The sequence below is a fragment of the Nicotiana tabacum genome, chromosome 17 (assembly GCF_000715075.1).
Source record: "Nicotiana tabacum cultivar K326 chromosome 17, ASM71507v2, whole genome shotgun sequence".
Taxonomy (NCBI): Eukaryota; Viridiplantae; Streptophyta; class Magnoliopsida; order Solanales; family Solanaceae; genus Nicotiana; species Nicotiana tabacum.
In genome coordinates this window covers 36,827,949-36,854,716 of record NC_134096.1, presented here as the reverse complement: position 1 = coordinate 36,854,716, position 26,768 = coordinate 36,827,949, and the positions used below count along the sequence as shown (strand labels likewise).

The window sequence follows — 26,768 nt, the reverse complement described above, 5'->3', positions numbered from 1 at the left end:
AACACCTGTTGTTTCTTTCATTCCAAATGCTCCAAAAAATAGCCGCTGGTATCATCTTCCATACTTTCCTGATGTTGCTATCAACTTTCCAGTAACTCCAAGACTCAATAGCATCCCTGATATTATGTGGCATGACCCATCTAAGCTCAAAGAGTGATATGAACATACTCCATAAATCAGTTGCAATAGGGCATTGAAGAAAAAGATGACTGTGAGTTTCTGCCTCCCTCTGACACATGTAGCATCTATTCACAATCTGAAAATTCCTCTTGGCTAAGTTGTCTTGTGTCAGACAAGCCTCATAAAGTGCAGTCCGGGTGGCAACTTGATTTTCCATATTAACTTCCAAGGCCATTGTAGTTATTACATTGTGAGTTCCTGCTAACTTGTAGGCTGCTTTGACTGAGTACTTTCCTCCATCTGAACTACCCCATTTGAACTGGTCCGGTACTAGAATGTTGCTTGAAAAATTGTTGAGTGATGAAAGAAGTTTGAGCAGATCCTCATATTCCCAATCTTGCAAGTTCCTTCTAAAAGTTATGTTCCATGCGTTGCCCTCTCTACACTGATGAACTGTTGAGTCTGGATCAATAACCATTTGAAAGATAGCAGGGTAGTCATTCCTTAGGGGTGTGTTATCTAGCCATTTGTCCTTCCAGAATTTTATTTGTTGTCCATCTCCTACTGCGAAGTGGTGATTTTGTGAGAACTCCTCCCAGAGTTTGCATATGCTCTTCCAAACTCCAACTCCATGTGGCGCTCTAGATAGCTTGGTGCACCAGTGGCTTTGGGTTCCATGCTTGGAATTGACAACTTTCTTCCATAGGCTCTGCTCCTCTTGTGTATATCTCCGTAGCCATTTCATTAGTAAGCATTTGTTGTGCAAAGCTAAATCCCTGACCCCTAGTCCACCTTGGTGCTTTGGTAAGATAACTTTAGACCACTTTACCAGGTGGAACTTGTGACCTTCTTTAGTCCCTTCCCATAGAAAGTTCCTTCTGATCTTTATCCCGCTGCTTCAGGACCTTACTAGGCATTGGAAAGAGTGACATCTGGTAGGTTGGGATGATGTCTAGGACACTACTGATTAGAGTTAGTCTTCCACCCATAGACAAATACTGCAGCTGCCAAGAAGCAAGTTTCTTTTCAAATTTCTCAATGACCCCACTCCATATAGCTTCTGACCTGAACTTTGCCCCTAGTGGAAGTCCCAGGTAAGTAGTTGGTAAACATCCAGTATTGCAGCCTAAAATTCCAGCGAAATCTTCTAAATTATGCACCTCATTAACAGGGTAGATTACACTTTTGAGCATGTTAATGTGAAGACCCGAAATAGCTTCAAATATAAGAAGGGTTAGATTTAGATAGAGCACTTGACTTCTGTCTGCCCCACAGAAAATCAAGGTGTCATCTGCGTAGAGCATATGAGAAATATTGACTGTGCTTCCTCTCCCAACATCAAAACCTTTCAACCATTGCAACTGCTTAGCTTTATCCAACATCCAACTGAGTCCTTCCATTGCTAATATGAATAAGAATGGTGAGATTGGGTCTCCCTGTCTCAGTCCCCTCTGTGAAGAGAAAAAACCGACTAAGCTCCTGTTGATTAGAATGGAGTACTTCACAGTGGAGATATTGAACTTGATCCATTTTAACCATCTTTCCCCAAATCCCATTTGCCTGAGAATGGAAATGAGGTAGGTCCAATTTAGTTGATCAAAGGCTTTTTCTATGTCCAGCTTACATAGGATCCCTGCATCCCCTTGCTTTAACTGCCAATCAAGGACCTCGTTTGCTATTAGTGAAGCGTCTGTAATCTGCCTTCCTTGTATGAATGCATTCTGTTGATTTGAGACCAATTTTCCCATTACTTTCTTCAACCTTTCAGCTAGGACTTTGGCTATGATCTTGTACACACTGCCAATTAGACTAATTGGTCTGTAGTCCCTTAGCTCCATTGCCCCTTTCTTTTTAGGAATGAGCGCAATGAAAGATGCATTACATGACCTAACCATCCAACAGTGCTGGTGATAGTAACTCATGGTTGCAAGTATGTCATGTTTAATGAACTCCCATGAGTGCTGGTAGAAAGCCATTGTGAACCCGTCGGGTCCTGGTGCTTTGTCGGGAGCACTAGAGCTGATTGCTGCAAGAACCTCCTCTTCATTAAAAGATGCCTCCAACCCCTCCTTTTCTTCTTATGTAATGGTTACAATTTCTTCAAAATTAGCAGATGGCCTCCAACTTTCCCGCTCAATGTACAAGTTTTCATAAAAATCCAGTGTCTCCAGCTTTATCTGCTCCCTATCTTCTATGATCTCATCCCCGATCATGAGTTTGTCTATGCATTTGCTTCTTCTATGAGAGTTGGCAATCTTCTGGATGTATTTGGTGTTTTTGTCTCCTTCCTTCGGCCAAAGACACCTTAATTTTTGCCTCCATGAGATTTCTTCTGCTTTGGCTAATTGCTGCAATTCTATCCTTATACTGACCATTTGATTCGCCTCAAATAAAGTCAACTATCTGTCTTCTACAGCCTGTTCTAGCGTCATTAGCTCCTCTAGTGCCCTGTTTTTCCTGGTTTCCACCTTCCCAAACTCTTCCGTGTTCCAGGTAGTGATATCCTTCTTTAGGCTTTTTAGCTTTTGCACAAGGATAAAATCAGCTCTACCAGTGAATGTGTAATTCTGCCACCGGCTCTTTAGTTTGCCTAGAAATCCTTCTGATTGAAGCCACATGTTTTCGAACTTAAAGAAGGAAGGGGTTGCATCCCAGTCACCACTTTTCGAACTTATTTCTGCCCTCTTATGTCATAATTAATCCCACATGCTAATCTTTTCCTTTCCCCCTCTCCTTTATTCCTCTTCTTCTTCCCTGCCTTTTTGTTTTGATTCTTGTTGTTGGATTTGGACTTGTCTTCGTTGCTCCATCCTTAGAATTATGTTCAGAAGATCATGCTCGAACCCTGTCGCATTGACCCCAAATGCCTTGCACGCCTTGACCATAGTGATTTTGGTCCATTTTGAAGTCTCGATTAGGGATGGAGTATCAATAAGTTGTGCGCTGGGACCTCCCTCATACCATGTCAGTGGGAGGGCTTCACATATTGCTTGAGAAGAAAAATCTGTGTCTAAGCTAGTTGCTGGGACCATATCTAGTATCGGCGAATGTATGCGAAGTGGCATGTGAACTCTCTCTTTCGGGATCCCTTCATCATCTGCGTCTGAAGGGGAGTTATCTGGACTCTGGTTTACCAAAGCCATGGGGCAAGATTGTGTTGTGTTTTGTTCCTTCGAGGATGAGGGTTCAGCTGCGTGTTCTTTTAATTTTGAAGCATTTGAGTCGGGTTTAAGCTCAGTTACCCTCCACACTGCTTTCTCGTTAAAAAGCTTTGACTCATTTGACTTCCTTGATGTGGTCTTCTTACTAATTGGGCCTTTTTGGTAATATTCTTGATATGCTCCTCGGCCCGAGTTTTGTGATTGATTTGCAAGCCCTTTACCCTTTTTAATTGAGACCAATATAGCTGGTGGCCCTTTACCTACTGGTTTACCAAATGAACCAGCATTCAAATATAAGCTTTCAACCTGTCCTATATGTGAGACTGTTCCTGATGCGAGGTTCCTGCCAACCTGTCCTTCTACATGTGAGACTGTGTCCGATGCAGGGTTCGAGGTGCCCACTCCTGCCATCTTCACCCTTGCTTCATCGGAAAAGGATTTTTCGGCAGGTCTGATTTTTGTGTAAGCATCTTCTAGTAACGAGATTTCAAAGCCCCAGTCCTTCGTAATCAGCTCCAGGTTTCTTGGTAATTCTTCTCTTCGATTAACCACACAGATACGTGCCCAAAAAAAGTGAACTCTATGTTTAGTGTCATCGTCAATATCGACGAAGCCACCTCACTTGTCTCTGATGAACTTGAAAGTGTCCGGCGTCCATGCGTGGATAGGAATTCCAAAAGCTTTCACCCATCGATGCTCCAATTTTGCATATATCATATCTGCTCCGGCCACCGGAGACCACCATTTCAAGGTCAATCTTCTTCCATTCCAGAACCAGTCACCAGGTTTGACTCTGTTTGCTTCGAATCTGGAAGGGAACTCAAAAAGGAACTGGTTGTGCTCAATGGGAGTGACCTTGAGACCCACTGTGATTTGCCATCTGCTTGTGAACCATTTTTGAATTACTTCTGCCTTTGGGCTCAAGCTAAATGGGTCATTGAACTGACCTATGAGGCATTTCGATAGGAAGTTTTTATTTCCGAGCTCTTCGTGGAGTGCTCCATGTCCAACATTGGCATTATTTGTAGTTGGCCAATGTGATATATTAGCAGCTTCCTTATAAGACCTTGATTGATCAGCATAGAGATAAAATCTTGGGTCTACATATGTTCCCAGATAACCTTGTATCATACCTGCTATGTTCCCCCATCCTTTATTGTAATTACTTTCCGGTATAATGATTGCAGATCTGTTAGCCCCTATGATAACTTCAATCCTGACGAACCGACCATAACTGTTGAAATTTTGGACAACCCGGAAAGTGTATGTTTGCACCTTCCTGCCCCATCTTTTGCAGTTGTTGCCAATCTGGAGAGAAGCTTCGATCAAAGCTTCGCACACCCATCGGAGGTTGTCATCTATTTTAATCTTGCTTGAGAATCTTCTGCTACGTTCTGTAAAAATATACCATCCCTTAGCTTCCTCTTTGATACTCCTTAATTCAAAAGTTTTGCCACTAGAATTGAAGCTGAGCATTCGATCCATTCAGTTGACAGACGCAACTGCTGTGACTTCTCTCTTCGTCGGAAGCAATTGAATTCAACAAAATGGTGGAAGTTTAAAGGCTGATGTTGGAATGAACAGGCGACCTTAGTATGTGAAAATGAGGTCCGGAAAACCATTGCTCTCGCCGGAAAACACGATTCTGGTAACTGAAAATCCACAAAATTTTGAAGGGCCGAGTCAGAAAGGATAGGCGATCGGCACAGAAGAAAAATCAGACTTGGAAGATGCCGGAAATGGCCTCACGCGCCGGCGCGTGAAGTGTCACTCTCGCCGGAACCCTAACTTCCAGCGGCGCGTGGCGGCGCGTGGGGGCTTGCCTACCGGAGATCCTCACTAAGGATTGGTCGTTGGGGACCGGAGGACCTTGTGGTGGTGTTGGAATTTGCATAAACCCCATTGTTTAGTCGCCATCTGATCTTCATTGTTCACTGTTCACGCAGATCTGTCCTATTGACTTTTCTATGATAAAATTCCCATTTGGGGCTAAAGCTTTGCATAAAGAAAGTAATGATGTTCTTTGGGGCTAGGACATCAGTTCTTTGTCCTCCTCCATTGAAATATAAAATTCTTCACAAAATTGGTTAAGTTGCAGATAGAAAGCTTGAGGAGAGCTGGCAGCTATGGGAAAAAAGAAGCTCGAGCATAGTTTAAAAGGTATAACAGCCTGAGTTAACCCATATCTCCTTTATTTCAACATAACAGATTAAGACAATCTTCTACATATATAGCTTGTACAACTCTACTTATATCCTTTGTTCGTATATATCGAAATCAAGGTACTCTTTGACACTTATTTGGCATCTTTCCTCTCCTTCATTTATCAACGAATAGCTTCTATAAGACGTATTTCTCTAATTTCTCTAAGCCTTAAGGCACTTCCATACCTCTATAGGGAATACTATTTGGACGCATGCTTTTCTAAACCTTATATTTTCATTATTCCTTTACTCCTGTAGACCTAATTTTAAGAATATAGTTGATGTTTCTCTCTTGTGCATATGTACAAAGATATTGGTAAGTTTTCTTCATGATTAAAGCTGAATAATAGCATTTTTGTCTCTCTCTGATCTCTCTTTCTCCTATGAAGGACTTGTTAGTAGTAGACTTACATTTGACCTGATTTAAATCTTTACCCATCTTCTCTCTCAAACATTCTGGTATACACTTTTGATTTCCCTCTTGCGTCCCTAAATTTGGGTACAAGCAATGTAGGGATACCTCAGACTTTTCATCTTTACCTCTCTTCCATGGAAGACCTCCACCCCAAAGCAAGAATCGAGTTACAATTTAGTCCCCTAGTTATAATCCAGTGCCCCTTGCCCCCCAGGCTTTGGTTCAGTAATAAAGATGCAGCACGTCACTATGTGAATTAGGTGCACTCACGAATTCGACGACTACTGTGAACAAAGCTGGTTTTTGAGTTGGGAGAAGGGTAGAGTGGCGAGCTCATACTCTCCGAAATTTTGAGCCTTTACGCCAATTGGACTCGGGCTAAAAGTCACCAAGGAATTTCTCCGATATCAAAAAAATTATAATCTTCTACTCCCTCTGTTCCAGTTTATGTGACACATTTTCCTTATTAATCTATTCTAAAAGAATGACACATTTTTATATCTGGAAATAATTCAACTTTAAACTTTCCATTTTACCATTAATGAGAAGCTTCTATAGCTACACAAATATTATAAATGCTTAAAATCACAAGTTTCAAGCGTCTTATAGCCACACAAATATTATGACATGTTTAAGATCACAAGTTTCAAAAGTCTTCTTTTTCTTAAACTCCGTACTGAGTCAAACTAAGTCATATAAATTGAAACGGAGGGAGAATTGTTTAGCATCTCCACCAAAAGCTCCAAAAGCTTTTCTATTACTGAAGTCAATGTTTTCAAGACACCAACAAAGTTCTACGTATCTTCGGTCACTTTACTTTAGTGCATCATCGGGTCAATTTCTAAGTGCAAGATTGTATTTGTAGGAAATTTTCTTTTATTAACCTTTTTTACTGTAACTCTTCCACAGAAGATACTGTAACTCTTCCACAGAAGACCTCTACTCACTCTTTTATAGCTAACCTCAAGTTAAACTACCACAACCTACCAAATAAACCATTCAGATTCAAGTTGCCAAAAAATCCCAAGATTCCTAAAAGACTACGAGTCTTATTATTATAATCTTATAATGTATCCTCAAGCTACACCTAATAAGAAATTTTGAATCCTAATATTTTCATGTTTTTTCTCATAAATATCAATGCTATTAAAACTGTCAAATAGAGAGTACATTTCACTAACACTATTCCAGCAGCATCACAAAAGAGGGTGTCCTCCAAAACCTTCAACGAACAGTGGCTTGTGTTATACACGAGGAGATACATAAGTGCAACTTCTTCCTCTACCAAAGAAGATCATAAATAACCATTTCTCTACTATCATTCTTACAATTAGTGCCATTATCAATAATAGTATTTAGACGTAAGCACAAACGCAGATTGTTCGCAGAATTAAGAAACATATATAAATGTTCTTTGAAATCAAACATACCAAATTGAGAGTTGATAAAGCTTGATTAACGTATATAATGAGGTTGAGTTTGTTCTGAAGAGCAACCAAATCACTCCTCTTTACATTCAACTCCTGCAACTTTCTAGCAGGCCCCACCAAATTAGTATCCAGCAGCCTTATTGTCTCTTTCAATTCCCTGATCCTCTTACACCCTTCGACGATCTTTGAATTCAGATCCTCCAGTTGCCCCTGCGCCTCAAAAAACGAGCTCGAACGCAACGAAATCTCCCTGACCAAGTGCAATTCCACTACATCCAAATACTGCGACAACTTCTCTTGCACAACCAAATTCTCAGCCGTCACGGATTTAAACGTGACGCCATCCTCCAACTGAAAATCTTCCTTGAAGTACAAAGACGGCACTTCGCGAAGGCACGCTACAAGGGCATTTTCGCCATTTTGATCGTCGAGGAGGAGGGTAGATTTAGTGTGGGTTTGGATATCGTGAAAACGGGCAAAAGGATCGGAAAAAGAGGCAATGTAAGGGGTGAAATCGGTTCGGGTTAAATCAGATCCGGGTTTAGGAAGTGGGTTTAGTGGGGCGAATTCAGGAACGACGGGAAGGGATGAGGAAGTGGGCCACCACCATCCATCTGATTTACCGGCGTGTGGGTTGTTGAGAATGGATGCTATTGACGGAGCTTTCGCCGGAGCTACGTTTGATTCCATCACTGATGGTCTACATGTTCAGCCAACGAAGAGGTTTCAGATATATTAAAGGTTGGGTTGATTAAACGATGGACCTGCTTAATTTCTCGGGAGATGTGGGTAGATTGCGAGTAATAATACATGTATTTATTTTTAAACCATTATTTTAAATGCATTTAGTCTTTAGCCACTATTTTAATAAATTTTTATTCGCCCAGACGAAAATATCCTTCTACTATATAGGATTTCCATAATACCTACGCTCCTTATTTACGATCAACAGCAGCTCAAACTTAGGTGCAGAGAATTGTTATGATGGTCCAAAATTGCAGAAGATTCTCTTCCGATTTCAAACTTCCACTCTAAGTTCAAAATTCAACTTTCTCGTCCAAAATTCACCATAAAATTACAGTAAGTTCTAAAGTTTCAGATATCTCTATATCCTTTTGTGTATTTGTGTGGATTTTTATTTCGTTACTGAAGAATAAGATGCTAGGAATTTGATTTTTTTTTCTTTTCTGTATTGATAACGTTAAGGACATCGTGTCCTTAACTCTGTGATTGTTCTGTAAATATTGAGGACATAATGTTAAAGATTTGGTGTCCTTAACATGACTGTTGTTCTAAAAAATATTAAGGACAAAGTGTCGTGTGTTTTGCAACTTGTATTAATAAAGTTAAGGACACGATGTCCTTAACTTTATGACTGTTGTTCTAAATATTAAGGACATAGTGTCCTGTATTTGCAACTTGTATTGATAAAGTTTAGGACATGATGTCCTTAACTTTCATGACTGTTGTTCTAAATATTAAGGACATAGTGTCCTGTATTTGCAAATTGTATTGATAAAGTTAAGGACGCGGTGTCCTTAACTTCATGACTGTTGTTCTAAATATTAAGGACATGATGTCTTGTATTTGTAAATTGTATTGATAAAGTTAAGGACACGATATCCTTAACTTCATGACTGTTGTTCTAAATATTAAGGACATGGTGTCATGTATTTGCAAATTGTATTGATAAAGTTAAGGACATCATGTCCTTAACTTTTTCACTGCACACATCAAAGTTAAGGACACCATGTCCTTAACATTCACTACACACATCAGGGTTAATGACACCTTGTCCTTAACTTTTAAAATGCACACATCAAAGTTAAGGACACCATGTCCTTAACTTTTTCACTGCACACATCCAAGTTAAGGACACCATGTCTTTAACATTTTGACTGCACACATCAAAGTTAAGGACATAGTGTCTTGTTTTTGCAACTTGTACTGATAAAGTTTAGGACATGATGTCCTTAACTTCATGACTGCTGTGTAAAAATTAAGGACATAGTGTCATGTTTTTGCAACTTGTACTGATAAAGTTTAGGACATGATGTCCTTAACTTCATGACTACTGTGTAAATATTAAGGACATAGTGTCCTGTATTTGTAACTTTTATTGATAAAGTTTAGGACATGATGTCCTTAACTTCATGACTGTTGTTCTAAATATTAAGGACATGGTGTCCTGTGTTTTGCAACTTGTATTGATAAAGTTTAGGACATCGTGTCCTTAACTTCACGATTGATGTATAAATATGTCCTGAATTTCCCATTTTCTTGACTTGCAGGATGGATAAAATATGTATTATAGTTGCTTTTAATGGTAGATGGACTGCAGACTATAAGTATTTTGATCATCAAACAAAGTTTGTTCTAGTACATGAGGCAATTCGATTTGAAGATTTCATTAACCAGGTCTTTGAAGTTATTGAATTGGATAGAGACAGGTTTAAAGCAATGATATGGTTTGATTTCAATCTGGTAACAAGCAAGGGGAATGCGTGTATCCAAAGATTTAGATCTTCACACATGTATAGAGTTACTAAAAAGTCATTCACTCTTCAAGGGTTGTCGTTTCATAGTTGATGTTTCGGAAAGAGTTTTTGGTTATACAAGCACCTTTGAACATGTCAATACAGAAACTCAACAAGACAACCAAGACAAATGCCAACAGATAATGAAAATAGATGTGGTTGAAGCTCAACCAATAACTGAAGAGGTGCTTCAAACATTTGATTTTATTCAAGTGGAAGGACAAAGCATTATAGAGATTGACAGCGAACAAGCTTTGGGTATTCAAGTCTTAGAGAGTGCACCAGTAATAGAAGAAGTTGCTGAAAAAACCTTTACTCAACTAACTAGACGAAGCTCAAATTCTAAACAAAAAGAATCCCCAACTACGATATTAAGAGAAAATGCTTCGTTGGATGAAATAAAAGTGAGATCAATATTTGACAAAAAGAAGAGTATAATTAACTATTTTTCGAATATAGCAATTAAAGGACATTTTGAATTCAAGGTTGTTAGATCAAGCTCAACACGATATTCGTTGAAATGCAATGATGATAGGTGTGGGTGGTGTGTGCGTGCTTTCAAAATTAAAGATTAAACACTATTCAAGATAGTAAAGATTGAAAAAAATCATGACTGCTCAGTTAACACTATGAAAGCTGATCAAAGGCATGCAACTTCAAAGTTGATGAGTGGTTACATTATCGACAATCTTCGAGACCCAAGGTTTGAAGTTACACCATCCTTTGCCATGGCAGAAATGCAAAAATTGCATGGACTAGACATTGGTTATCACAAGGCGTGGCGTGCTATTCAATGTGCTTCAGCTTTAATAAGAGGAACTCCTGAAGAGAATTATGAATTATTGTCTTCATACTTGTATATGATGAAAAGTAAAAAATCGGGAACACACACTAACATAAAGATAGACGACAACAACAAGTAAATAATCAAAAAGAGTTTATTAGTCTGTTTTATAAACTTTAGGACATGGTGTCCTTAACTTAGATGTGTGCAGTAAAAATGTTAAGGACATAGTGTCCTTAACTTCAATGTGTGTAGTGAAAAAGCTAAGGACATGGTGTCCTTAACTTTGATAAGTGTATTGTAAAAGTTAAGGACACAACGTCCTTAACTTGGATGCATGTAGTGAAAATGTTAAGAACATTGTGTCCTTAACTTGGATGTGTGCAGTGAAAAAGTTAAGGACATGGTGTTCTTAACTTTGATGTGTGCATTGTAAAAGTTAAGGACATGGTGTCCTTAACTTTGATGTGTGCAATGAAAAAGTTAAGGACATAGTGTCCTTAACTTGGATGTGTGCATTGTAAAAGCTAAGGACATAGTGTCCTTAACTTTGATGTATGCATTGTAAAATTTAAGGACATGGTGTCCTTAACTTGGATGTGTGCATTGTAAAAGTTAAGGACACTTGGTCCTGAAGTTAGAGTTGCAAATTCAAAAATTAAGGATAGGTAGTCCTTAACTTATAATTAAAATTTCAAAATTTAAGGACACTTGGTCCTAAACTTAGACTTACAAGCTCATAAATTAAAGTCCTGAACTTAGAGTAACAAGCTCATAAGTTAAGGACAATTGGTCGTGAACTTAGAGTGGAAGTTCAAAAATTAAGGACACTTGGTCCTGAAGTTAGAGTTGCAAATTCAAAAATTAAGGACATGATGTCCTTAACTTATAATTACAAGTTCAAAAGTTAAGGATACTTGGTCCTGAATTTAGACTTACAAGCTCATAAATTAAAGGATAATTAATCCTGAACTTAGAGTAACAAGCTCATAAGTTAAGGACAATTGGTCCTGAACTTAGAGTGGAAGTTCAAAAATTAAGGACACTTAGTCCTGAGGTTAGAGTTGTAAATTTAAAAATTAAGGACATGTAGTCCTTAATTTATAGTTACAAGTTCAAAAGTTAAGGACACTTGGTCCTGAACTTAGACTTACAAGCTCATAAATTAAAGTCCTGGACTTAGAGTAACAAGCTCATAAGTTAAGGACAATTGGTCCTGAACTTAGAGTGGAAGTTCAAAAATTAAGGACACTTGGTCCTGAAATTAGAGTTGCAAATTCAAAAATTAAGGACAGGTAGTCCTTAACTTACAATTACAAGTTCAAAAGTCAAGGACACTTGGTCCTGAACTTAGACTTACAAGCTCATAAATTAAAGTCTGGAACTTAGAGTAACAAGCTCATAAGTTAAGGACAATTAGTCCTGAACTTAGAGTGGAAGTTCAAAAATTAAGGACACTTGGTCCTGAAGTTAGAGTTGCAAATTCAAAAATTAAGGACATGTAGTGCTTAACTTATAGTTACAAGTTAAAAAGTTAAGGACACTTAGTCTTGAACTTAGACTTACAATCTCAAAAGCTAAGGACACTTAATTCTTAACTTAGAGTTACAAGCTAAAAAGTTTAGGATATTTAGTCATGAAGTTAGAGTTGGAAGCTCAATACACTTAGTCCTGAATTTAAAATTACAAGTTCAAGACACAAATGTAAGCAATTAAGAAATAATGAATACATTTAGGGACTTACACTTTCTTGCGACCTTTCCTTTTCTCCTTGCCCAACCTCCCAATGAATTTCTTCAATAAGTTTTCATCATCTTTGGTATAATGAAAAATACATGTATGAGTATATTTTGATTTTATCCAGCCCGTATACTTGTGAGTATTTTCATTGTGCGCCATCGATGTTCCTCTTTATCTTTTCTGTTCAAAAGGAGATTTCAATTGCCAACTAAGCTTCTTATTCATTTTCCCTCGACCAAGCTCTTCTTCAACATTTCCTTCAACTTCCATAGACAAACCCTCATCAATGCTCATTTGTGTAGTCGGAGGAGTAGGAGTAAGAATAGCAAATGATGGACCATCAAAACCAATACTATCTCTCTTCCTTTTCCTAGTATATTAGTTAACAGATTCATTTTTGTTTTGCTCTGCTAACACTACATATACATTAGTTTGCTGTAAGTCGTCAATTATATGACAAATTGTCAAATGAAGAGACAAAAACTAAGGACATAATTTTTGAAATGTCCTGACAATTTGAATTATGGATACAATATTAAAGACACAATCAATACCTATGTTGGCCACACTGCCTTCTTGTATTTCTTTAACAGACAATGGATCTGACATATTGATTGCATTTTCTTTATCTTGCAATTGTTCTCTATGTTCTTCGATTGCAAGTTCACAAGATTCTGCAAAATATTTACAGGAGCTAACACAATTAGTACTTGTTACTAATCTTTGATTAAAACAAACATGTATAAGATGAAAAAAAACTCTGTCTAACCTTTTACAAATGTCAAGATCATGCCAGTTAAATCATTATCTTAACTAGCATTTTTTTGACTTCCAATATTGTCTGTAAGAGAGAGAGGTGTAGATATATCATATGTTCCTTCTATACATTTGCAAACAATCTCACTTATGCTTGTTCCTTGGGTATTTTCTATGTCTTGAGATTGTCCTCCACTTCTCTCTTTTAAAATTTCATCATCTTGATAATCCACTCCATTTTCTTTCCTTGCAGCTTCAAAAGATTCTGTAACATTTACAATTAATACTTGTTACTAATAGTTTACTAAAACTAACATTCAACATATCATGAAAATTCCATCTAACCTTGATTGGCATCATTTTGATTTCCAAATTTCTCTTTACGTGAGAGAGGTGTAAATAGATCATGTAACGACCCGACCAGTCGTTTTAAGCATTTACGCTCCTTTCAACGATTTGAAGTATTGAATAACTTCCTACGAGGTATTATGACTTGTGTAAATTATCGGTTTTGGTTTTAAGGTACTTCGGAGTTAGCTTGGAAGAATGAATTTCATGTTGGAAGCTTAAGTTGAAATAGTTGACCGGATATCGACTTGTGTGTAACCAACCTCGGAATGGAGTTTTGATAATTCCAATAGCTCTGTATGGTGATTTTGGACTTAGGAGCGTGTCCGGAATTTTTTTTGGAGGTACGTAGTGGAATTTGGCTTGAAATGCCGAAAGTTGCATTTTTGGAAAGTTTGACTGGGGGGGTTGACTTTTTGATATCGGGGTCAGAATTCAATTACGTAAATTTGAATAGCTTCATTATGTCATTTATGACTTGTGTGCAAAATTTGAGGTCAATCGGACTTGATTCGATAGGTTTCGATATCGAATGTAGAAGTTGAAAATTTTATAAGACTAAAGTTTCAAGTGAGTTCGCACAAGACCTAATTTTAGATGAGTATAACTATCATGATACGAAGTGTTATATGGTGTATTACCTATAAAATAAAATATCTTTGAGTCTAGTTTCCAACGTTTGAAACCGTTCGTCATTTGGACATTCCTACAAGAAGTTATGACCAAATTACCAAAGGCTGAAAAAATACAATTCTGCGACCCATTATGCGATCGCAAAACTGCTTCGGTGAGGTAAGGATATTATGGCACGTGAGTTGTCCGTATAGGATAGCACGTGAGTTGTCCGTGCAGCACGTGAGTTATCCGTGCAGATTATGGCGCTTGGGCTGTAGGAGCCCCTCCGGAGTCTGTACACACCCCTAGTGAGCGCGAGTACCCATTGAGTGTGAGTGTTGAGGGCTGAGAGCCGAGTGGTTGAGCTGTTGTGATGAGCTGAGTGACTGTTGCCTGAGAGGTTGTACTTGATTTGCATTTGTTGTTGCACTTGGTTGCTATCTGTCATTGTTGTGAAATATATGAAAGAATTTATTTTTGGATTACTTGAAATTGAACTGTATAAAATTGATTTGACTTAAACTGCCGAATTTGAAAGCATGTCTATTCTTTGCTGGAACTACTGAAAGTGAACTATGACTGTGTAGTCTCAGTTCCTTAGTTATTATTGTTACTTACTGAGTTGGTTGTACTCATACTACACCCTGCACTTCGTGTGCAAATCCAGGTATTCCCGGACATAGCGGGTGTTGATTCTTCCGTACAACTGATTTTCTAGAGATTCAGAGGTAGCTGCCATGTTTCGCAGACCTTGTCTCTCCTTCCCTATCTCTGTATTACTGTATTTTGGTCTTAGACTATTGTAGACCGTACTTTTCCAGACTTGTATTCATATTAGATGCTCATGAACTCAGTGACACCAGATTTTGGGAGTGTTGTATCAGATTTTACTAGATTTTGGTATTGTATTAAACGTTACGTTTTTAAATTGAAAGGAAATCATGGGTTATTGATGTTGTCGGCTTACCTAGTACTGAGATAGGCGCCATCACGACATGTTAGAATTTTGGGTCGTGACAAGTTAGTATCAGAGCTCTAGGTTACATAGGTCTCACGAGTCATGAGCAGGTTTAGTAGAGTCTTGCGAATCGGTACAGAGACATTTGTACTTATCTTCGAGAGGCTGCCGAACCCTTAGGAAAATTTCACTTTCTTTTATTCTATCATGCGGAATTGATTTAGCTTGAAACATAACTCTTTGAATTCCTTCCAAGCATTCGTATGCGCACATAAGCGCTCGGTATCAGCTGTGCATCACGGCTTGTTATTTCATGAACGAGGTTCGAAATGTGTATTCCGTGTTTTGGTGATGGGCCAGTCTGGAGGACTTGTGGCCAGGATTAGACCGCTGCTTAGGCTCGGTAGTTTTAGTTGTATGAGCTTGTACAATTGGACTCATATGCCCAGTGGTAGTGTCTCTATGAGTGGAATTTGTAGCTCGATGAATGGTTGGATGACCATATGATGATTTTATTGTGACCGCAAGATGTATTCAGATGGTTAAGGGATGTAAAAAGGGACTATTGGGTATTTGATTTCTGTCTCGATTTGACATAGAGTCTCGAGTTATGAATGTGTTGAAGAATCTTTTATGTTGTGTAATTGTGGAACAAATTAAATTTTCGTGTCTTGTTGATGAGTTCTAACTCATGAAGGTTAAGTGATTACTTAGGAGTTGTGGGAGTAAAAAGGGTATAGAAAGTTTCCAGTTTGAGGCTAAACATGCGAGATATCACCTGCAGAATAAACTACAGAGGTGTGATCTTTATAATGTTGTGTAGAGAATCTTCTTTTCTACTAGTAGGGCAAATGTATTGGGATTTGAATTTGAATCTGGTTGAGAAAGTTAACTTGACTGTCACGAGAATAAATGCAAACTTAGCGGATGCTTGAGGTAATTATGGTTGGTGTGTCTTGATCTTGAGAAGAATTTTCGTTGAACTGACTGTAGTATTATGGCAGTAATAAAGTATGAGTATTGTGAGTTATGAAGTGTTTTAATCTATAGCTTTGAGCCAAGTGGGGGATCCTGCTATTGACAATTCAATTCATGGTTATGTGTCAAATATTGTTTTTGTTTTGGTCTGAAGTATACTTGGGAATCAGTGATGACTTGCAGAGGTGGAGTTCGAGAATGAGTCGAGTAAGGAAATTTCTAGATACGGGTTATATTGCGCTGTATGAGTATATGAAAATCATGGGATGAGTGAGTTATTATTTGTGAATGATGTAGTGCGCACAGAGTATGAATTTGATAGGTGGTATTAAAGTAGAGTTACTCCTTTGAGTGTTGTTGTGCTAATGGAGAACATGTCTTTTGGCCCATTTGGGAGGTGTAATGTGGATTTGAACAAAGGGGGTGACTCTCGAGAAAGTTCCAATGGATTCAAGATTAATATGTAACAATTGAGAATTATTTTTTGGCGGATTTGTTTATGGCTAAAATATGAGATTTAAGTTGGATGGTGTCGAGACTTGTGCCATTTTTGTATATTATTAGGGATTTTATATTTCGGTATCAGGAAGGTGAACGAAACGACCTTAGACACAAATAAGGTATTTTCAGAGTGGGTGTTTCGGTTGTGGTATTTATAAGGGTAATTATGACGTGGAGAGACTCTACAAATGTTTTGGTGGCAATATTCTTGGGTTTTGGTGACCTACGTGGTTTGGTCGAGTTAGAGGAATATAGTTCTAATAGCTTACTTATGTGCAGATGGATTTCAAAGTGTTCTTGATGGTTTGAACCAGATATTTTCTACTGGTGTGGGAAACATGTTGTATGTTGTGATTTCCTCCTGGAACGAAGTGAGAGAATGGTTTCTAACTAACCGGGTATGTAATTTGTCGGTGACTCAGAGTTGATAATGAGATTCTTGTGCCTTTAACATGGTAGATGTGGTGTGTTGTGCGGGATTTAGATTCACACGCATAGGGTGGCAATTCATTCTTGAAAGAAAGATCACGAATTTTGGACAGAATGGTCAGTTTCAGATATTTAGAGGAATATTATAATTGCCCGAGGATCCCTGAGAAGGGTGCGCATTTCAGAAGGCGCGTCATGTTTTGACTTACGGATGTTCATCGATATTGCAGTACCTACCTAGGTTATAGACTGCTAATATTTAAATTATTTCTATATGGCACGAAAGAATTATGAAAGTATTTCTCATGGGAAGATCGTGAAAAGAAGACGTGTTAGTCATTCTAGTGCTGCAATTGGGATCAGTTACGGTGATTCATGTGTTTGACGAATTTGGGGACTGGGAGTTCTCAGAAGTATATTATTTTAGGTTGCGGCTTGTTTGAGGTGATTATTTTATTTTTACTCAGTGGAGGCACTAGTTGCGTTAATTATTTGTGATAGCTACGCGCTATAAGTGTGCATATATGTGAGGTTTGAGCCAATGTGCGGGCATCAGGGCAAGTACTCATACTCGAAAGAATGCTTAGGCTATGATATGCCTAGAGTTGACTGTTGAGCGTAAAGTTATAACATTTCTCATGTTCGTACCTTTGTTGAGAACTATCTGGCTACATTTGAGGTTTAAAAGAGGTTTATTCCATTGAATAAATGGGGTAGTTACTATTTTTGAGTTAAATTGCCAATTTGAAGTGTGGCACCAGACTTTGCACATGCTTACGCTATGGCGTGCTATTTATACCAGTCCAGGAGCATGTGAATCTTATTTTATTTATCACATATATGTGTACTTATTTGATTGCTCCTCTATGGCTTGGACTGGAGGCCTGTGACCATGCCTCGTGGATCCATATACTGATTTTTTGGCACGTGAGTTGTCCGTGCGGGTTCAGATATTGATACGATAGCACGTGAGTTGTCCGTGCAAATGATGTTAATGTGAGCTCTAAAAGAGTTGGTTACTGTTATTAAACTTGTGTGTATCGGTTGTACAATATATAATGAGATTTTAGCATTACAGTCGTGGTGGTTCTTGTTGAACTTACAATACGGTTCTCTACTTTGAGACATTTTCCATTTTTGGGTACAAAGTTGCGCAGTTGTGGATTGAGTTGTATTGGTGTGGCATGTCAATAGGATAGTTGTGTTTAATAATATAAGGTCATTGGACCTAGAATGGATACTATCATGTTGGATTCCGGTATATTGGGAGGATAATATTGAAGGTCGGCATAGAAAGTGATTTTTATCTAGGACTATGGTTATGGCTGGATACAGCCTGTTCATACTTATACAGTGTGTAGATGTGAGATTCGGGTATTGAAAAGAATTCTGGATGTTAGAAATTTGGCTCCATGGGTTTTGGGCTAAGGTTAAACTAATGATTATCAGTTATGTTGTGTGGTCAGGCCTATATAGAATAGGGTGACGTGAGATCACCCCCAGGTACGTGCGTGGTAAGATGGAATAGTGATGTGGTGGCTTGGAAACAACTCTTGGCATGTTCGAGGATGAACGCATGTTTAAGTGGGGGAGATTGTAACGACCTGACCGATCGTTTTAAGCATTTACGCTCCTTTCAACTATTTGAAGTATTGAATAACTTCCTACGAGGTATTATGACTTGTGTAAATTATCGGTTTTGGTTTTAAGGTACTTCGGAGTTAGCTTGGAAGAATGAATTTCATGTTGGAAGCTTAAGTTGAAATAGTTGACTGGATGTCGACTTATGTGTAACCGACCTCAGAATAGAGTTTTGATAATTCTAATAGCTCCGTATGGTAATTTTGGACTTAGGAACGTGTCCGGAATTTTTTTTGGAGGTACGTAGTGGAATTTGGCTTGAAATGCCGAAAGTTTTATTTTTGGAAAGTTTGACCGGGGAGTTAACTTTTTGATATCGGGGTCGGAATTCAATTCCATAAATTTGAATAGCTTCATTATGTCATTTATGACTTGTGTGCAAAATTTGAGATCAATCGGACTTGATTCGATATGTTTCGGCATCGAATATAGAAGTTGGAAATTTCATAAGACTAAAGTTTCAAGTGAGTTCGCACAAGACCTAACTTCAAATGAATATAACTATCATGATATGAAGTGTTATATGGTGTATTACCTATCAAATGAAATATCTTTGAGTCTAGTTTCCAACGCTTCAAACCGTTCATCATTTGGACATTCCTACAAGAAGTTATGACCAAATTACCAAAGGCTGGAAAAATGCAATTTTGCGACCCATTATGCGATCGCAAAACTGCTTCTGCGACCGCAAAACAGGTCGCAGAATGGACCAGAAGAGCCCAGTTTTGGGCGTCGATTTTGCGATCAGTTTTGCGGCCCGCATACCCATTCTGCGGTCCATTATGCGACCGCAGACCTGCTTTCGGAGGGTTAATTTTTCTATTTTCATAACCCGACCCCATTTTGATAAATAGGCTTTGGGACTCATTTTGGAGTAAAAATCTAACATTTTTAGAGAGAAGGGAGAGTGTTTTAGAGAGAGAAAGAAGCTCAAATGCTTTATTCATCAAGATCTTGTTCAAGCTTTGAAATCCAACAAGGAAATATCACAAGATCTTCACCCAAGAGGTAAGGTTCTAACCCCTAGTTTTTAATTTCGAGTTTGGGTAAAGATGGGTGATTAAGAGTATGATTCTTGGGTGTAATAGTATCATTTATACATATCAATAAGGTTTATGGAAAGATTGTTGAGTTCAAATGGGTATAGGTTGGGTTGAAAATGGTAGAATTCTTCAAAGACTTTAATTGAAGATTTGAGGGTCGAGTTGATGTCGGAATTTGTTGAAATTTGTATAGTTGGACTCATGGTTCGATGGGTGTTCATATTTTGTAACTTTTATCGGGTTCCGAGATGTGGGACCCACATGCAATTTTTGAGTTAATTTCGGATTTTATTGGAAATATTAGTATTTCCTTATGGAATTAATTACAATGATTGGTATTGATTGAATCGAATTAATTGTGGCTAGATATGAGGCTTTTGGAGACCAATTGTCGTGGCAAAGGCATATCGAAATAAAGAATTACATGGTTTGAGGTAAGTAACAGTTATAAATCTGGTCCTGAGGGTATGAAACCCCAGATTTTTATGTCATGTGATTATTTTGGAGGTGACGCGCATGTTAGGTGACGGACGTGTGGGTGTGCACCGAAGGGATTGTGACTTGGTCCGTCCCGTGAAACTGTAAAGTTGAATAACCTGTTGTTAGCTATATGCTCTCTTTGTTTTGAAGAAATTTGACTGTAAATCATGTTAAAAATCATGCTTACGCTATGTGATAGTACTGTTGGGACCCACAGAGGTCACGTACTTGTTGAATTAATTGCTAATTGTTGTCTTGTACTCAGTCATAATTTTTCTTTTGTATTATACCTCAGTCTTTCTGGATATTTGTTGATATACTATGTTATCTTTGTTTGGGCTTATCTTTGTGATTTTTGAGAGCCCGAGAGACTTGAGAGGTTGAGAACTGAGTAAGGCCGAGGGCCTATCGGTGAGGTAAGGATATTATGGCACTTGAGTTGTCCGTACAGGATAGCACGTGAGTTGTCAGTGCAGATTATGGCGCTTGGGCTGTAGGAGCCCCTCCGGGGTCTGTACACACCCCCAGTGAGCGCGAGTACCCATTGAGTGTGAGTGTTGAGGGCTGAGAGCCGAGTGGTTGAGCTGAGTGACTGTTGCCTGAGAGGGTTTACTTGATTTGCATTTGTTGTTGCACTTGGTTGCTATCTGTCATTGTTGTGAAATATCTAAAAGAATTTATATTTGGATTACTTGAAATTGAACTGTATAAAATTGATTTGACTTAAACTGCCGGATTTGAAAGTATGTCTATTCTTTGCTGGAACTTCTGAAAGTGAACTATGACTGTGTAGTCTGAGTTTCTTAGTTATTATTGTTACTTACTGAGTTGGTTGTACTCATACTACACCCTGCACTTCGTGTGCAAATCCAGGTATTCCCGGACATAGCGGGTGTTGATTCTTCCGTACAGCTGATTTTCTAGAGATTCAGAGGTAGCTGCCGTGTTTCGCAGACCTTGTCTCTCCTTCTCTATCTCTGTTTTACTGTATTTTGGTCTTAGACTATTGTAGACCGTACTTTTCCAGACTTGTATTCATATTAGATGCTCATGAATTCAGTGACACCAGATTTTACTAGATTTTGGTATTGTATTAAACATTACGTTTTTAAATTGAAAGAAAATCATAGGTTATTGATGTTGTCGTCTTGCCTAGCACTGAGATAGGCGCCATCATGACAGGTTAGGATTTTGGGTCGTGACAGATCATATATTCCTTCAACACATTTGCTTACAATCTCACTTATACTTATTCCCAATGGATTTTCTAAATCTTGAGATTGCACTCTAGATTTACAAATTATTTCTGTTACACTTGTCTCTTTTGGAGTTTCCTGGTCTTGACATTCCATTCCATTCCATCTTGAACTTGTACTCCATCAAAAGATTCTACTCACATTTGTAATCACAAAAAAGTTTATATGTATTACGCTATTGAATATAAATTTCAATGACTACAAATTCAAAAACTATATCTAACCTTTCCCAATTTCGATGCCAATATCAATTTCATCTTCTAGATGCGCATCTCTATAATCGCTTTCATAATGATCTTCTACATGCTCATCTATATCATCACATTGATCATCAACTGCATCTTTGCTAGTTAGAACTCTAGGTTCTCTCTCTGTGGTCCTTTCATGAGGTTTGTCAAAAAGCTTCAATAAAGTATCAATCTTTGATCCTAGGTTTTTCTTTAAAGCCTGTGAGATAGTATTTAAAATAAGAATCAGAATGTTAGCTGCTTATAAGTTACGGACACTTGGTCCTTAACATAGAGGTACAAGCTCACAAATTAAGGATAAATGTTCCTTAACTTAGAGTTACAAGAACAGAAATTAAGGACATGTAGTCCTGAACTTAGAGTTACAAGTTAAAAAGTTAAGGACATGTAGTCCTGAACTTAGAGTTACAAGTTAAAAAGTTAAGGACAGGTAGTCCTAAACTTCAAGTTACAAGCTCACAAATTAAGGACACTTGATCCTTAACATATAGGTACAAGCTCACAAATTAAGGACGTTTGGTCCTTAACTTAGAGTTACAAGCACATAAATAAAGGACAGGTAGTCCTGAACTTAGAGTTACAAGTTAAAAAGTTAAGGACATGTAGTCCTGAACTTAGAGTTACAAGTTAAAAAGTTAAGGATAGGTAGTCCTAAACTTCAAGTTACAAGCTCACAAATTAAGGACACTTGGTCCTTAACATAGAGGTACAAGCTCACAAATTAAGGACACTTGGTCCTTAACTTAGAGTTACAAGTACAATTAAGAACAGGTAGTCCTGAACTTAGAGTTCTAAGTTCAAAAAATAAGGACATGTAGTCCTGAACTTAGAGTTACTAGTTAAAAAGTTAAGGACATGTAGTCCTGAACTTAGAGTTGCAAGTTAAAAAGTTAAGGACATGTAGTCCTAAACTTCAAGTTACAAGCTCACAAATTAAGGACACTTGGTCCTTAACTTAGAGTTACAAGCACAGAAATTAAGAACAGGTAGTCCTTAACTTAGAGTTCCAAGTTCAAAAAATAAGGACACGTAGTCCTGAACTTAGAGTTACAAGTTAAAAAGTTAAGGACATGTAGTCCTGAACTTAGAGTTACAAGTTCAAAAGTTAAGGATAGGAAGTCCTAAACTTAGAGTTAGAAACTCAAAAATTAAGGACATGGTGTCCTTAACTTAGAGTTACAAGCACAGAAATTAAGGATATTACCTTGATGTCATTTTGAATCCTTTTTTCTGATAAAGCTATTTTTTGATGTACTCTAGTACATTATTCCTCCATATCCTTTTTGAACTTCTCCGATAATCTCTTAATCAAAAACCATAAAAACAAAAAAGTCTCTTAAGCAAAAATAAGCAAATAAAAAAGTAATGGTATTCAAAGACAGAAAACCTACATTAAAACTTTCCTTAAGCAAGATTTCATCAAATTGTGTTGAAGGCATTGAACTTTGATCTTGAGACAATGGAACATGCATACTAGTGGGCTCCGTATCTACTTCAGAAGAAAGAAATGGTACCATCTCGAGCAACTAATACAACTATTATATAAAAAAAAATGTAAGTATTCAGAACTAAAACACAAACCAAAAAATAGCTAGTAATCCTATTAACTTACTTTTTCATTATGGAAGTACTTTTTACAGGGTGTCATAATGTGGAGATTTCATATCTAAATAACATAGCATCCGAGGGAACCCACATTCTCTGAAGTTCACAAATTGTTTTTCCTGAAAAATTAAGAATACTTCCATAATCCAAACACAGAAGGCGAAAGGGAAGCCAAGTATAGTATAAATGTCCTTTTCTTTATCTTTCTCTTTCTCATTCTCATTCTCATTCTCATTGTCTAAAGTATTTTGTTTGGGCTTCAAGCAACTCTTCAATGATTTTAGTAACTTTTCATAACAAAGAGAGCCCCAATTGAAAGAAGAACAGAGTTCATCGTCATCTACAATTTTTATTACCCGCTCAGACACATTCCGATTCTTGCGCTTTCCCATCAACACAGATGCAACAAAATAAATTGTTGCCAACTTCACCGCATCGTCATGGCTGCCTACAAATGATGCAGCTGTACCATATGGGTGACTAGTAATAAAATGCCACAAATCGCCCAACTCGATTCTATCATTTCCAGGGAAGTAGACTTTCGAAAGCCTATTCTCTCTTTCAGGTAAAACTTTGAAGTCCACTGAAGAAGAACATTTCAACCCAGTAATTATCTGGAACGCTTCACGTGTAAACTTCACTTCATGATCAAAAACCTTGAATGTCATTGAATGCAAGTCATTGCTTATAATTTTTGAAAGAAACACACAATGAATAAGTCTACCACAGAACTTCACACCTTGTAATCGGAAAAAGTTTCCGAAAACACCATCCCTCAACTTCTTCTATTGCGTGTTCGACAAGAAACTTTTTATTGTTTCCTTATACTGAAAATCTCCTTTCCAATAGCTCATCGAATTACGCCAATCATCAAACTCGAAAACACGATCTCCTTCCATTAGCACACTTCAAAGAAGGAAATAGAACGTAAACATTAGGACTATTTTTCTGAAATGTCCTTAATATTTAAACTACAAAACTAAAATCCAGGACCTAAGTAGATACATCTTTAATAGAAGAACAGTAAACTAAAATTAGCTTACAAATTCTTAGGACTATTTTTCTGAAATTTCCTTAATATTTAAACTAAAAAACTAAAATCCAGGACCTAATTAGATGCATCTTTAATAGAAGCACAATTAACTAAAATTAGCTTATAAATTCTTAGGACTATTTTTCTAAAATGTCCTTAATATTTAAACTAAAAAAACTAAAATTCTGGACCTAATTAGATGCATCTTTAATAGAAGCAAAATTAACTAAAATTAGTTTACAAATTCGTAGGACTATTTTTCTGAAATGTCCTTAATATTTAAACTAAAAAACTAAAATCGAGGACCTAATTAGATGCATCTTTAATAGAAGCACAGTTAACTAAAGTTTCTAAACACAATTAGCTTACAAATTCTTAGGACTATTTTTCTGAAATGTCCTTACATAATCAATATATTGATTGAACTACAAACACATTTCAATACCAAAAGGTTCTCAATAACTTTCTCACAAAAATCCGCTCCTTATTCCTCAGCGAATCAAGTTATAATCATTATTTTGGACATTTCACACATACTTGATGACAAACACAACATTGATCACGATTAGAGATATACAAAAAGAAAAATGCATAAAAGCAAAATCGAAAACATACCAGTACGCTGGTTCGCTGCAGAGAAGATGACAAATGAGAAGAGATTAAGTTGGACAAAGTATACGCAGAAAATTGTTGTGGGCTGGGCATGAACGATATTGAGGGAGCGAAATTTTGCTTATGAAATTTTGACTCTGAACTTAAATCGAGAGAAGAGAGTTGCATGCAAGAACGATATTGAGGGAGCGGAATTTTGCCTATGAAATTTTGGCTCTGAACTTAAATGAGAGAAGCGTATAAAGGAAGGGTTTGGGAATAAAAGAAATAGAAGAAAGTGTAAAAATACCTTTTCATATTAATTTTAATAGAGTAGTGGCTATTTTTGCTCAACATTAGAATTAGTGGATAAAAAATAAACACCACCTTATTTAGTGGCTACCACACGCCATTTTTACTAATTTCTCTGATGTTATTGGGCCAAGCTTTCAACAACAATACATTTTGGGCCTACAATAATGTGTATATCCGGACAAGGAAGAGATATGAAGATAAGAGTACAAAATATTCTAGAATTACATTTAGGATAATAACGTTTATATTAATTTTATCTCATTGTACAGTTGTTCTATGGTACAGAGTCTGTTATAGGTCTTTGTCTTTTTATTCCTTCCATTGTATAAATATAGGCATATACATAGTGTAATACAACAGAGAGACATACAATATAAAAAGTTTTCTGAGAATTCTTCTTTGTTTTCATGATATCAGAGCAGGTCCATCATTTAATCAACCCAACCTTTAATATATCTGAAACCTCTTCGTTGGTTGAACACTATAGACCATCAGTGATGGAATCAAACGTAGCTCCGGCAAAAGCTCCATCAACAAACTTTGGTTATGGCTATTGGCATCAGATACTGATTTGGATAAATATTGCTTTTTGCTACTGCTACTACTTTTGTACCTTCCCGATGGTGGGGAAGGCCTTAAATCCATTTTGTGTATGTGATATAATTCAAGAATGTGTGCAGATCTGAAATTTTAAATAAGTAGTGTGGATTATGAAGAATTGTTGTTACCGTTTTTTGGATCAAACGAATGGAGAGAGGGAGTTGAATGGTGAGGCGGATCTGCACTCTGCAAAGGAAAGGAGGGAGTGAGAAGGAGAGCGCCACCCAGTAGGCGGGTAAGGAGGTAAAATAGTAATGTATTTGGGAAACGTTGGTGGCAAATAGGACCTGGCTGCTTTGATTTTGGACTCGTTGCATTGCAAATAGTAAGAAAATAGTTTTACTATAGATGGTGTTGACACACCAATTGATTTTACAGGAAAGTGTCATATTTCCTTCTGCTATCAAAAAAAATCTATATCTAACCTTCGTTTCAGTTTCATAGTGGGCGTGTTTGGACATAAAAATTATAAATTTTGAAAAAAGTGGAAACAAAATACAAGTAAAAATGGTATTGGAAAAGTAGAGTTGTGTTTGGACATGAATATAATTTTGGGTTGTTTTTGAATTATTGTGAGTGATCTCAGTGAAAATTTTGAAAAACAGCTTTTTGAAGTTTTACAAATTTTCGAAAAATTTCAAAATTCTTCTTCAAGTGAAAACTGAAAATTTTATGGCCAAACACTAATTTCGGGAAAAAGTAAAAATATTTCATGGCCAAATAGGCTCTTAGTGTAACTGTACTTACCATCATACTTTGGACCATATTTTTTCCCCACCCTTTAAATACTTTGTTAAACTTAAAAAACAAATCACGTGGCAAGCCCTGATTCAATATAAAAGACCCGCCCCATACTTCTTAGTTTGCATCCTCGTGAATTATCTACTTGAAGGATTCGCTTGGCATTTATCAAATTTATCATCTACATCAAAGGAAGATACATTAGGAACATTAAAGGTAGCACTAACACCATACTTATC

General features: G+C 37.3%; 1 protein-coding gene across 1 annotated transcript in view; it reads right to left on the bottom strand.

Moving 5' to 3' along the window:
- The window catches only part of LOC107783146 (vacuolar protein sorting-associated protein 54, chloroplastic), a 37,428-nt gene extending 29,307 nt beyond the window's left edge, over nt 1-8,121 (bottom strand). Inside the window, exon 1 of the mRNA XM_075234198.1 lies at nt 7,331-8,121. Within this exon, the coding sequence (XP_075090299.1) occupies nt 7,331-8,020 (690 nt within the window). The 5' untranslated portion in view covers nt 8,021-8,121. The remainder of the gene's footprint in view (nt 1-7,330) is intronic.
- Between the last annotated feature and the right edge of the window lie 18,647 nt (nt 8,122-26,768).